This window comes from Marmota flaviventris, chromosome 13 (assembly GCF_047511675.1).
Source record: "Marmota flaviventris isolate mMarFla1 chromosome 13, mMarFla1.hap1, whole genome shotgun sequence".
Taxonomy (NCBI): Eukaryota; Metazoa; Chordata; class Mammalia; order Rodentia; family Sciuridae; genus Marmota; species Marmota flaviventris.
In genome coordinates this window covers 90,645,198-90,659,141 of record NC_092510.1, presented here as the reverse complement: position 1 = coordinate 90,659,141, position 13,944 = coordinate 90,645,198, and the positions used below count along the sequence as shown (strand labels likewise).

At 38.4% G+C, this 13,944-nt stretch overlaps 1 protein-coding gene across 5 annotated transcripts in view; it reads left to right on the top strand.

The window, feature by feature from the left end:
• Cdk5rap2 (CDK5 regulatory subunit associated protein 2) overlaps positions 1 to 13,944 on the top strand; it is a 185,962-nt gene that overhangs the window by 21,856 nt on the left and 150,162 nt on the right. For all 5 annotated transcript variants that reach the window (XM_071600877.1, XM_027945288.2, XM_071600875.1 and 2 more), the window contains exon 4: positions 10,243 to 10,353. In XM_071600877.1, coding sequence (XP_071456978.1) covers positions 10,243 to 10,353 — 111 coding nt within the window. The remainder of the gene's footprint in view (positions 1 to 10,242; positions 10,354 to 13,944) is intronic.

The following is a 13,944-nucleotide window of genomic DNA, read 5'->3' as shown; positions in this document are numbered from 1 at the left end:
TGGGCGGACTTTTGAGCATTATGTTTCTAAGTCATACTTGGTGGGTTTTATATTTTTGGGTGTTTATTCCTACTGTGTGGTAAGTTGTTTTCAATTCTTCCACTTCAAGTTTCTTTTCCTCTCTTAAACTTGTTCTCGTAAAGGGAAAAGTACACATGAGGAAAATATTAATCTGGTTTAAATTCTTATGCTGTGCTAGGTACGCTACTAAACATTCTGGTTCATTTCTTCTAATTCTTATAGTAACTCTATGAAATAGGCATTTTTATAATTCCATTTTTATGGATGAAAGAACTGAGGTGCACAGTGAACTTGAGTAAGGTCATCTGCATTGTTCATTAATTTATTCACTCATTTACAAATGGTGGTCGAGTGTCTACTGTGTTCCCAATTCTCTGCTAAAAACCTCTGAGAAAACAGCCATGAAAGATTAAGTTCCTGCCCAAGGAGGGATTATATTCATGGAACAAACATGATAATAAATAAGAAACATGTAAGCTGGGCGTGGTGGCAAACGCCTGTAGTCCCAGTGGCTTGGGAGGCTGAGGCAGGAGGATTGCGAGTTCAAAGCCAGCCTCAGCAAAAGCAAGGCGCTAAGCAACTCAATGAGACCCTGTTTCTAAAATACCAAATAGGGCTGGGATGTGGCTCAGTGGTCAAGTGCCCGAGTTCAATCCCTGGTACTACCCCCTACCCCCAAATGAAACATGTAAATAAATAAGGTGAATACAGATTGTGAACAGTTCTTGTTAGAAAAAAGAGCTGTGTGTTGGAGAGTGACATGGTGGGCAGAGATGGGCACCGCTTGAGACCGGGTGGTTTGGCAGTGATAGTTGAGCTGAGATGGGAGGGATGAGACCCAGCCACCTGGCTTTTGCTACAGGAAGAGCATTGAAGGACAACAAGGGCTTGGCTTTTGAGGACCAGAAAGGAAGCCAGTGAGGCTGGAACACTGTGAACCTGCTGGAGAGGCAGCAGGAGCTAGATCTTGTAGCTCTTTGTGGCAGTGGCAGGGAGTTTGATTCTAACAGTGATGTGAGAAAACAATGGAAGGTTTAAGCAGGACAGTGATGTGGACTGACCTGACTCTGAAGCCCATGTGGGTCTCATGACATATACTGCCATGAGAAATTCTTAGGAGTCTGTCCATCCATCCATTGGCTATTGTGTTTTTGACTGGAATGTGCAAGATGGCTGTGTCTCCCCATCTCTGAGAGGGGTAGCTAGAAAGGCAGTAACTAAGGTGCAGTGCAGAGTGGCCATATCTGTGATGGGAAAGTAGAGGGTGTGTGGAAGCATTTGGAAAGGTCCCCAGCCCAGCAGAGGAGACTGAGAAGTGATGGTGCGCCTAGCTGACGGCTGGCCACGTGGAAAACGTGCTGCTTGCGTTTCTTTTTATTCATTTGGGCTTTTCTGGCATTTGTGTGACCTTCTGAAGGCATATTTGCTTTTCTCTTATGTTTTTTTAAACTTCTTTACCTATAAATAGGACAAATATTCCTTCAAGTGTTAAGAAGAATTTTAGCATTATGTACAATGTGGGTATTCTAAGCAACTGCCATAAATATTTTATTGGTAGCTGAGTAATAGAATAAGGTTTCTTTATAGGAAGCATCTGGTGGGATAGGCTTTTTTGTTTGAATGAATGTTTTATGTGCTGTTTCCTTAAAACATTTAAGAGGAGGCTTTAATGAGCCTACCAATTGTTTCTTGTGCTGTTCTTGTTAGCCACAAAATTGAAATCTTAAGCAGTGCTAATGAGAGGGCCAAGGGCAGACTGTTTGAAAATACGCCGAATGTAGAATATGCTTATCATTTTCTTTAATCCAGTCCTAAACCATGTTTATTCAAAAATATTATATGCCATTAACGTTACTTTTTAAAATGCTGAAAAATACCCAATGAGTGTGTATATGTGGAGAGGTACTAGCATCCAGTGTGGCTATTCACATTTTTCTATATTTTATTTTAGTTATCTTTTTAAACAACTTTATTAAGGTGTGATTCACATAAAATAAAATCACCAATTTTAAGTGTTCTATGAATTTTGACAAATGTGTCTTAATTACTATCATAATCAAGGTATTTTTTTGGTGTGTATGTGGACAGTTCTAGGCTCATGTAACCGTCACCACAATCAGAATAAAGACCAGTTCCATACTGCCAAGACGGTTTCTTCTGGTGCTTCTTTGCGGTCAAACCCTCTCTTTGCCCCAAACCTCTTGGCAACTAATGTTCTGTTTTTCCATCCCTATAATTTTGCTTTTCCCAGAATGCCACTTAAATGGAATCACACAGTAGGCATTCTTTTGAGACTGGCTTCTTTGTCTCCACAAGTCTCTGAAACTCCTTTATGTCCTTGTGTGGGACCTGGTAGTTGAGGACTTTCCTATTATCAATGTGCACTATTTGTCCATTGACCCTGTGAAAGACATTTGGGTTCTTACCAGGCTTTCGTGATTAATAATAAAGCTGCAGTAAACATCTGGGTGCAGGTTTTTGTGTGACCTCAGGTTTTCCTATTTTTTTTTTTTTTTTTTAGGATAAACATCTAGTATTGCTGAGTCACATGGTAATTGTAGGTTTTTGGTAAGAAGCTGCCAAAGGATTTTCTGGCATGAAAAATTTTGCATTCCTGTGGGCAAAGGAGGTTTCCATTTGTTCTCATTCTCATCAGCATTTGGTCAATTAAAAAAAAAATTAGCCATTCTAATAGGTGTGTATTGGCATTTCATTGTCATTTTAATTTGTATTTCCTTAAAAGCTGAGGTGTTTAAAATCTTTTCTTACACCTATTTACCATCTGTATTTCTTCTACTGTCACATTGCTGTTCAGATCTTCAGATACAAAGTAGAACAGGAATTGTGGGAGTGGATCTCCTTTCCTTATTATTGACTTTAGGGCAGATAAAAAATTCAATTTTTTTTAATCTTTAGTTAAACATGTATTGTTTTTAGTAGATGTATGGCTTTTTCTGTAGATGCCTTAGCAGATTAATGAAATTTCCTTTACTTAATAGTTTGCTATAATTTCCTCCCCCCCATGAATGGGTTTTATCCTATGCTTTTTCTGCATCTATTAATAAGATCTTATTATTTTTTATTCTTTATTCTGTTGGTATGGGGCTGTTTCAGTCAGATTTTTCACTGTTGTGATTAAAATATCTGACCAGAACAAGGAGGAAAAGTTTATTCGAGGGCTCACGGTTTCAGAGATCTTAGTCCATAGAAGGCCGGCTCCATTCCTCAGGGCTCGAGGTGAGATTGAACTTCATGGCCAGAGAGAGTGGCAGAGGATAGCAGCTCACATGATGATCAGAAAGCAGAGAGACTCCACTTGCCAGATACAAGTATGTACCCCAAAGCCACAACCCATGCCCCACCTCCTCCAGCCACACCCTACCACTTCAGTTACCTCTCAGTTAATCCCTGTCAGGGGATTAATTCACTGGTTGAGTCAACACTCTTACAACCCCTAATCATTTATCCTCTGAACCTTCTCGCATTATCTCACACATGAGCTTTTGGGGGACACCACGTCTAAACCATAGCAGTAGATTACGTGGACTGACATTCAGGTAGAGAATTAGCTTTGCACTGCAGGGATAAAGTCCACTCATAATGCATTAATAATTTTACTCAGTTTACCAAAATTTAGTTGAAGATTTTCTGCTTATGTTCATGAAGGCTTTGGTGGACAGTTTTCCTGTAATATTTCTTTCTAGTTTTGGTATTAGAGTAGTGCTGCTTTCATAAAAACATGTGGAAAGTGTTGGGAAAACATAACGGCAGCAGCATCCCAGAGAAAAACCCCAACATGGCGCCTAACGACCCTCTTTCTCCTCTTTTTTTCTTCCACCGGCGCCAATGTTCAAATCCTGCTGGTGGGAAACCTTAGCCCCAATAAGAATTAACTTCTTGGGCTCCGGAACTGACATATGGAAGAGCTTGCCAATAAACGGGCGACCCGTTATCTACCTTAGCCCTGCGACCTCTCCTTAGACCTATATAAACACACAGCCTTTTGTAATAAAGCGGGATTCCTCATCTTCTGTTTTTTTTTTTGTACTGGGGATTGAACCCAGAGGTGCTTACCACTGAGATATATCTTCAGCCCTTTTTATTTTTTATTTTTATTTTTAGACAGAGTCTCGCTAAGTTGCTTAGGGTTTCACCAAGTTGCTGAGGCTGGCTTTGAACTTTTTTTTTTTTTAAAATACTTTTTTCAGTAGTAGTTGGACACATACCTTTATTTTATTTAACTTTATTTATTTATTTTTATGTGCTGAGGATTGAACCTAGTGCCTCACACATGCTAGGCGAGCATTCTACCATTGAGCCACAACGTTAGCCCTGGCTTTGAACTTGTGACTCTCCTGCCTCAGACCCCCATTTCAGGCATGTGCCACCATACCTGGTCCTCATTTTCTGTTTTCTGGAGAAGATTGGGTAGACTTGGTATTGTTTTTTTTTCTTTATAAAGATTTGGTAGAAATTACTAATAAAATCATGTACATCTGAAGTTTTCTTTTTAATAAGACTTTTAAGTACAAAAATCAAATTTTAAAATAAATACATAAAGGGCTGGGATTGTGGTTCAGTGGTAGAGCGTTTGCCTTGCATGCATGGGGCACTGGCTTTGATCCTCAGCACCACATAAATAAATAAAATAAAGATATTGTGTTCTACAACTAAAAAAAATACATCAAGTTAGTTTTTATTTGAATTTTGAAAAATTGTGACTTTCAAGAAATTGTTATTTAAGTTGTCTAATTTATGTGCAGAGTTGTGTGCAGTATTTCTTTCTTTATGAATTGTCATGGATCTGTGTTGATGGGTCCTCTTTCATCTTTTGTTTTTCCTTTTTGTGGTACTGGGGATTGAACCCGGGGCCTCATGCATGCTAAGCAAGTGATCTACTACTAAGCAATACTCCAGCCCTCTTTCATTTTTTAAAAAATATTTTTTCTAGTTGTCAATGGACCTTTATTTTATTTATTTATATGTGGTGCTGAGAATCGAACCCAGTGCCTCACACATACTAGGCAAGCGCTCTGCCACTGAGCTACAGCCCCAGCCCTCTTTCATTCTTTATATTAGTAATTTGTATCTTCTTTGTTCTTTGCCAGTCTTGCCAGAGTTATATGAATTTCATTGATCATTTTGAAAGAACCTGCTTTTAAAATTGATTTTTCTCCATTGTTTTTCTGTTTTCCATTTCAGTGATTTCTGAAGTTTATTGTATCTTTCTTTCTGCTCAGTTTGCTTTCTGTTCAGTTTGCTCTTTTCCTGGCATCTCAAGGTAGAAGTTTAGATTGATTTGAGGCCTTCCTTCTTTTCTAAAGCATTTGATAGTATCAATTTCCCCGGAGCATTGATTTAGCTGCATTCTACAAATTTCAATATATTGTATTTTCATTTTTGTTTAATTCAAAATGTCTCCTAATTTCCCTTGAGGCTTCCTCTTTGATCAATGAATTGTTTAGAAATGTGTCATTTAATGTCCAAGTGTTTGTAGATTGTTCAGTTATTTTTTTTTTTTTTCTGTTATTGATTTTTAGTTTAGTTTCGTTATGGTCAGAGAACATAGTTTGGTTTCAGTTCTTCTAAATCTGTTAAAGTTTGTTTTGTGACCCAGGATATCTTATAAGTATTCCATGCTTGCTTAGTTACTGGGTAGTATTTTATAAATGTAAGTCAGATCCTGTTGGTGGATTGATGAAAGAGGAGTATTGATACCACCAAATATACTTGAGTTATTGTCCATTTCCTCCTTCAGTTCTATTAGTTTTTACTTTATGAATTTGAAGGCATGGTATTAGGTTTGTGTACATTAGGACCATAGAGTTTTCATTATGTAATGTCCCTCTGGGTCCTTGAATAATTCTCTTTGCGTTGTACTCTACAGTTTCTGGTATTATTTGCCATTTGAGCTTTCTTTTATTTGGTGTTCACATGGAATACATTTTTTCCTATTCTTTCATTTATTTATTTATTTTGGGGGGATATTGGAGATTGAACCCGGGGACACTGAACCACTGAGCCACATCCCTAGCCCATTTTGGCATTTTATGTAGAGACAGGGTCTCACTGAGTTGCTTAGTGCTTCACTTTTGCTTCTGCCTTGGCCTCCTGAGCCGTTGGGACTACAGGCATGTGCCACTGCACCCAGCTATTCTTTTACTTTTAACCTATCTCTATCATTATATTTAAAGTGAGTTTCTTGTGGGTGGCATAAAACTATTTTTAAAATCTGTTCTTACAATCTCTGTATTTTAATTGGTCTGTTTATTCCATTTACATTTAATATGTATGAAAGTGTTTTGATTTAGACCTATTTTTCATTCTTCTTTTTCCCTTTTCAAACCCCCTTTAGATTATTTGAATTATTTTATATTCCATTTAGACTTATGTAATTGTTTTTGGAACATATCTATTTGTATAGTTTTTTTAAAAAGATTACAAATTTTAAGTCGGTACTTTTGAGGTTACTACACACATCTACACATACAAGGAGCTTTACTACTGCTCATTTCCAGTATGTATTATATCAACATACACTGAAAACCCCACCTGATCCTGTTATAATTTTGTTTTCAACTGTCATATATAGATGTTTTAAAGAGCTAGGTATCCAGATATTTACCATTTGTTTTTCTTTCTTCCATTTCCAGAGTTCTGCATTCTCTTCTGGTATCATTTCCCTTCAGTCTGAAACACTTCCTTTATCATTTCTTTCAGAACAGTCATTGCCAATGTACCTATTTGCTTTCCCTTAATTTGAGAATGTCTTCATTTTACCTTTCTTTCTCAGGATATTTTTGGTGGATATAAAATTCTGCATGGTGATTTCTTTGAGCAGTTTAATATTTCCCCCTTCCCCTGTATTTAAAAAAAAATAATTTTAATTTGTTCTTTTTAGTTATAATGACAGTAGAATGTATTTTGGCACATCATACATACTAGTACATAGCCCCTATAGTTTTGATGGAAAGGTCAGCTGTCGTTTGAATCATTGTTCCTTCCCCATGTGTAATACATCAGTTTCCTCAGGCGTTCGAGAGTTGTTTTGGGTCTTTCTTCAGTGTTCATCAGTGTGTGAGGGTATGTTTCTTTGAGCTTATTTTGTTTAGTGTTTAGTAAGCTCCTTGAGTCTGCATATCTTATGCCTTTTTCCAAAATCAGAAAGTTGAAAAGTATCATTCCTTCAAATATTTTTTCTATATATTACTGCACTCTTTCACCAATTTTTCGTCTATTTTTTCAGACACTGTGGTGAATGTTGGATCTTTGGTGGTTGTCACAGAGGCTGGGCTAATTTGTTTCAAGTTTTCTTTTCCCTTTGTTTTCATATTGGATGGGTCTTGTTGATCTCTTTTCAAGTTCATCTCCATTTTTTTTAAAGCCCATCTACTCAACTTGTTATTTGGTTCTTGTATTTTTCAGTCTAAAAATTTCTGTTTGGCTCTCTTTTATGTTTCTTGACTGAGACTTTATATCTTTCTATTCATTTTGAGACTATTCATCCTGTGGCTTGGATCATGGTTTTACCTCTTGGAAATATCCTAGGCCTTTAAAAGGTTTTCCCTTTTGATATAGTCAAGTGCATTTATCTTCTTTTCACAAAAACCTGAACTTGACTTTATTATCCTTATGTTAGAATGAAGAAACCAAGGCTCAGAGGGGTAGCATGTCTAGGATTCAGTGTGTAACATGTACATTGAACTTAGTATTGTCACAAAGCCCCTCGTCTTTCTGGTTTGGCTGAGAACTGATCTTGAGTAGCGACTTTGTGAATGGGAAGGGGACAACAGACACATGACTTACAGTGTGGGCAGACACTGGGTTAGTAAACATCAGCTCTCTTTACATAATATAAATAGTCTTAAAAAGACTGTATTCATTTATTATTACTTCAAATTTATTTTATTTTTTATTAAGGAATTTAAATTTAAGAGATAAAAAGGGTATAGAGCATACTGCCAGATGAATGCCATTGTATCAAGCCAGTAAGCATGCATTCATAGCCCTGAATATACAGCGTGTTTTTAATTATAGTCACATTCTGTGCAGTAGATCACTAGAGCTTATTACTTCCGACTGAAACTTTGTCCCTTTGATTAACATCTTTCCTTTCCCCACTTACACCCTCCTTCCCCTGCCTTGTATTTAAATAGTAACCTGCCCTATAGAATCTATGCCATGGTATTATTTAACAATGCATCTTGATAATAATGAATAAGCCAAGTGGTCTCTCACTCTTTTTTTTGTGACTTTATAGTATTACATTGAGTGGATATATTATAATTTACTTAATGATGAACTAGTTGACTTTTAATAATTTAAATTAAAATAAATTTTGTTGTTGTTGTCAATGAGACCTTTAATTTATTTATATGTGGTGCTGAGAATTGAACCCAGTGCCTCACACATGCTAGGCAAGCACTCTACCACTGAGCCACAACCCCAGCCTCATTAATAATTTAAATTAACCATGGACTTTTTGACTTTAAAAACTTTTAAAAGTGAAGTATGACATACATATGGGAACATATACATGTGTGAACTAGTTCAATGACTTATCAAAGAAAGATCATATACTGTAACCGTCACCAATGACAAGAAATGGACCATTCAGTACCCAGATGTCTCCTCTGTGGCTCCTTCCAAATGCCATCCACTTTTTGTCTCTAAAGGTAACCACTACCCTGGACTGACTTTCAGTCCCTGCTTAGCCTGTGCCTCTGTCATTCTCTTTCTTGCGGTGCTAAGGAAGGGTATCTTTTTCGTGAGGCAGAGACTCAGAGGTAAAAAATGAAGCAGAGAAGGAGAATGTGGGGGACGGTGGAAGGACTCGGAGAAGATTTAGCTATTTAAGCATGCAGATATAAACATTTGAGGGAGGTGCTTTAGTGCGTATTCTGTTCTTGGAGTTAGGTTAGCCCTCCCAGAAAATCTTGCAGACCAACCAATCCAAAGAAATCAAATATTTTCTTTTGACAGTGAGGTTTAGTGACAGATTACAGTCACTGGAGACACCATAGGGTAGGAGTCCCAGTCCTTGGCTGGTGGTGTGCTTTCATGGTGTGTTTCAGGACTGAGAGACTCTGGACACCAGATGTGGGCCAGTGCTTTTAGACATGGTAGGTTCTCAGGATCAGTCCTTCATACGCCCCCCTTCCCCAAGCTTTTATTTTTGACAAATTTCAAAATTTTATGGTAAAGTTGTAAAATGGTACAGCACTCTAGATTCTTCACCCAGATTGAACAGTTAATAATTTTTACATTTGTGTTCTCCCTTTTTGTCCTCTTTCCCCACTCAAGGGAGAGTTAGTTATGGATATCATGACACTCCCTTTAGTCTCTTAGAACGGGTCTCTTAGAATGTTATCCTACAAGATCAGAATGCTGTAACCTGATATCAAGTTGTTATTATCATCATATAACATTTTTTGAGATTCAGTTGCATGTAGTACTCATGCTTCTCTAACCTCCATCTAACACATTTCGCTTTAGATTGTCATCAAGATGTTTGAAGAGTTGAGGTCTGTTGTTTTGCAGAATGTCCTTCAACTTAAATTTGTCTGATTGACTCCTCTTCATTAGATTTGGGTTAATGGTTATAGACGGGAGCACTTTAGATAGAATTAATTGCTCTCAGTGATTTATTTCAGGAGACACGTGATGTCAGTTTGTCCCATCAATGTGATATTAGATATATTTTCTTGATTAAGCTGATACATTTCTAAGTTATAAAGGTACCTTTTCATTTGTAGGTACTAAGCCATCTGTGGGAGGATATTTTGGGACTGATATCCTATTCTCCAGTGATTTTTCGCCTGATGCCTTATATTACCTGAATCAATCATTGCTTTAGAAGTTGCATGATAGTGATTTTCTTTTTCTGTTATTCTTCATTTATTTACTGGGTTTCTTTTGTAAAGGAGACTCCCCTTTTCCTTTCTTCCTTCCCCATCTCATTCTTTCTTATCATGTGGACTCATGAATTTTTTTTTATTTAGTTGTTCTTCATTTCTGTCATTCATTTTTATGCTCAAATTTGGCTGGTGGGACCTACTTAATTTTCTGGGTTGACATTACTGTAGCAAAGGTAAACTCTCTGTATTTAACATTTGAATTCATTTTGTAGCCTTGGAAGCTGTGGGGATTAATATAGGACTCATCAGTTAGATGCTCTGCCTTTTGTTTGCCTTAGATAACCTTTCTGTGCTCATTTTCCAGCAAATCACTGAGTTGAAGAAAGAAAACTTTAACCTGAAGCTCCGCATCTATTTCCTCGAGGAGAGGCTGCAACAGGAACTTGATGGCCCCACTGAACACGTCTACAAAACTGTGAGTGGCCCACTTCTGCTGTCTTCCCTGTGTCTGTTCTCACAGTCATTCCAAGCAGATATTTGATTGATTTTGTTCCTAGAGTTGGCATGAATAGATGGAGATGCTAGCATTCGATTTGGATTGATTACGGGGAGCATAAAGATACTAGGCTGACCCTCATGTTAAGCAAATAGGTACATGATTAATTTTAAGGAAGTCTTTTACTCTCTCTTAAACATCAGAATTCTGAGCCACTGTCTTTTTATCTCAGTTGCCTTTTTATAATTATTTACTTGGAAGCAGGCAGTGGAATGATAGAATGGCTTTGGATTTAAGTCCTACTGTTACCAATTAACTGGGGTAACTTCAGGCAAGTCACTTTAGCTCTCTGGGCTTGTTTCCAGAGTTGAGTGATAATCCCTGTGTCATAGAGTTGTTTGTGTGGATTAAAAAGGGATGACAGATGGAAAGCTCCGGCACAGGGTCAGTGCTGGATAATTATCAGCATAGTCTTATAGAGGCTTCCTTTGGCCACCCCAAGTTAGGATTGTCAGTTTTTCCTGTGATTTGACTCTTCTATATTCTCATGCTCTTGCTTAGAACTGTCAGGAAAAAAAAAAGTTTATTCCTATTTGAAGTCTTGACTAGATATCTTTATCTGAAAACAAACCTTGGCTCTGAGAGTTGAAAAAAGAACTTGGCTTTCTTGAAAAGACAGGAGTATGAACAATATTTCGGTGCCTCCTGTTTTTAGCTTTTTCTGGTAGATTAGCCCTTGGCCTGGGAATTATTCCATCTTTTCTCCTCTGAAGTTTATACCAGTGGAAACTTTTGAAGGAGGAAAAAGAACTCTCCTTGAATGTCAGTGGAGGAGCGTAAATGGGCTTTTCTTGAAGAGAGCTTGTACTGTCCTTTGCAGGAATTGAAAATCTCCCTTGTCCCTGAAGGCACAGTTTTCTTTCTTCATAGGGGTGGGGGTGCAAAGATGACAAGGCTGTCCTGTTTTCTTGAAGGGAATGGTGATGCAATCAGAATTTGAAAGAAAAAGGAGTAGTCTGAAACCTTTTTTTGTGTAAGTATTGTGGCCATGCATCTTAGAACTTCTGGGGTTATTGGAAGCCACACTGTCAGGCACCTGTCCGGCACCATCTTGGGTGTTTGTGCATCTCATGACAGCCCTGCGCAGTGGAGGTTATCCTCATCTTATAGGGGAGGAAACAGATGCTCAGGGAAGATCAGTAGCTTGGTTGATGTCATTTAGCAAGGTATGAGGCAGATTTTGAGTGCATATATGCTTACCTCAGTGTACCATGTTGCTTCACCTGTTTTTTTCCCCTGTTGTCTGTGTAGATGGACTGATACAGTTACCTCCCTCCCAGTTAACTATGTGGGTAGGTGCACATGATTCAGAACTCATAAAACAGAAAAGGGACACACTGGAAAGGGTCCCTATATCTACTCAATATGATTGATTGATTGATTGTGTGTGTGTGTGCATGTGTATGAGTAAACCTGTTATACATAAGAACAAGCATGTTCTGCCGGTTCCTTCTTGCATTTTTCATTTAATTATGTCTTAGATATCTTTGTTTGTTTGTTTCTTTTTTTTTTGTAGCAGGGATTAAACCCAGGGGTACTTAACCACTGAGCCATATCCCCAGCCTTTTATTTATTAAAAAAGATTTTGAGACAGGGTCTCATTAAGTCCTAGAACCTTGATAAGTTGCTGAGGCTGACTTTGAACTTGCAATCCTCCTGCACCAGCCTTCAAAGTCTCTGGGATTATAGGCATGTGTCATTGTGCCCAACACTTAGATATCTTTTCTTGGTAGTTTAAGAACTTTTTCATTTTTTATAGCCTTTTAATAGTCCATTTTATACTTAGAAAGTGTTCTGACTTTTAGTTTGGAAATCACTATCATTTATAACTTAAGATTATAACTTAAGATATTGGCCATGTCGGGTCTCCATGTTTAAATCTGCTAGGTTGGGTTCCATTTGGCTCATCACAAAACAGAGCTCTTAGAACATATCAGTCCACTCGGTCCCTGCAGCTCTGTTTTGTGAGAGTTGGGAAGGGCAAGCTGCATGTGGAGGGCGTTTCTACAGTTTCCATAGAGCCACACTTGAGGCACTCAGTGTCCTGGCCTATTGCAAAGGTCAGTTTCTTTTAGGAAAAGTTCTGCCTCATAGGTGACATCTTCAGTTCCTGTTGTGCACAGTGAAGAGGGTAATGTTGACTTCCTGTGCCAGCTGAGTCAGCCCTCAGAGCCCCCAGGCACGTGGGCTTTGTGCTTTCCACTTGACACTCGAGGGGTCTGAGAAGCGGAACATGGCTTTCTCACCCTGACCGTGTGCTGGAGAACAGGCACAGGCCACATCTCCAGATCTGTGCCTTCTGTGAGCATGAAGGCAGGGCCTGGAGCAGTCTTGTTTGCTCCAGTGTCCTCACTGTTTGTTCTGTCACAGGCCCAGGGGAAGTGCCTGCAACAGGAAGGAGTGAACAAGCGAGTGTCCTCTGACTGTAGTCTCCTTCTGGGGAAGTGTACAGGTGGAATTTGAACCTGTGGGTCCTTCTGGTCCCATGTTCAAGACTTCCATTTTGTTAGTACTTTCAACTTGGAGTGTTCATTCCATCAGAACTGCTTGGCAGGAAGAAGGGAGCAATGTCCTCTGAGATTATAAATTTTACTGGAAATAATAACAATGATAGATTATAATTATCAATAACTCTTATTGTTATTACTATTATTATTATTATTAGGTAATTGGGATTGAACCCAGGGATATTTTACCACTGAGCTACAGCCCCAGTCCTTTTTAAAATTTCAAGACAGGGTCGAAGTTGATGAGGATCTTGCTGGATTTGTGATCCTCCTTCCTCAGCCTTCCTAGTCTTTGGGATTATAGGTGCATGCCACCACATCTGACTGGTTATTTTTAGTTGAAATAATATATGTGTCATGGAGTAGAATATAAAATTGTCACTAATTATTAAAATAAAACAGGAGAGTGAATTTAGAGGAATCTTGGAATGCGAACTCTGTACTCTGAACCCCTGTCTCTGCTGCATGCATTCTTCTCATCATTCTCTCTGGGATACATGAGGGGATAGGTTTGAGAAGCCCACCATTGCTCCACTGTCTCATGTTGTGTTCTGTCTGTCTAAGATTCTGTCTGAATCTCACGTGAGTTGTGGTGTGTGAGGATGGTGTGTGTCTCACTTTGTTCCCGTCAATTAAGAGAAAGCTGGTTGGAGAACACTGTCCCTTAGTGTCAGCCTGCTCCATGCGGTGTGGCTTTTTTGTGAGTACCCTGAAATCTTATATCTAAGCCAGACAGACCATGATGTGGACTCCCACTTACCCGTTCCCAGGTTTTATTTATTTTGTTTAAGCTGTAGCATGTTCTCACTGCTACAACCACCACATGCATGATTATAAACAACCAGAAGTAATTGCCTGGAATGGTAAAAGCAAACTGTAAATTTGCTTGGCGGAAGGCAAACAATTTTTAAATCAGCCTCACTTGTATGACATTTATGCCTCGATATTTGAATGCTCTGGCTGTTAGAAGCTTGCAGCATTTACATAATTGTTCCAAGTCTAG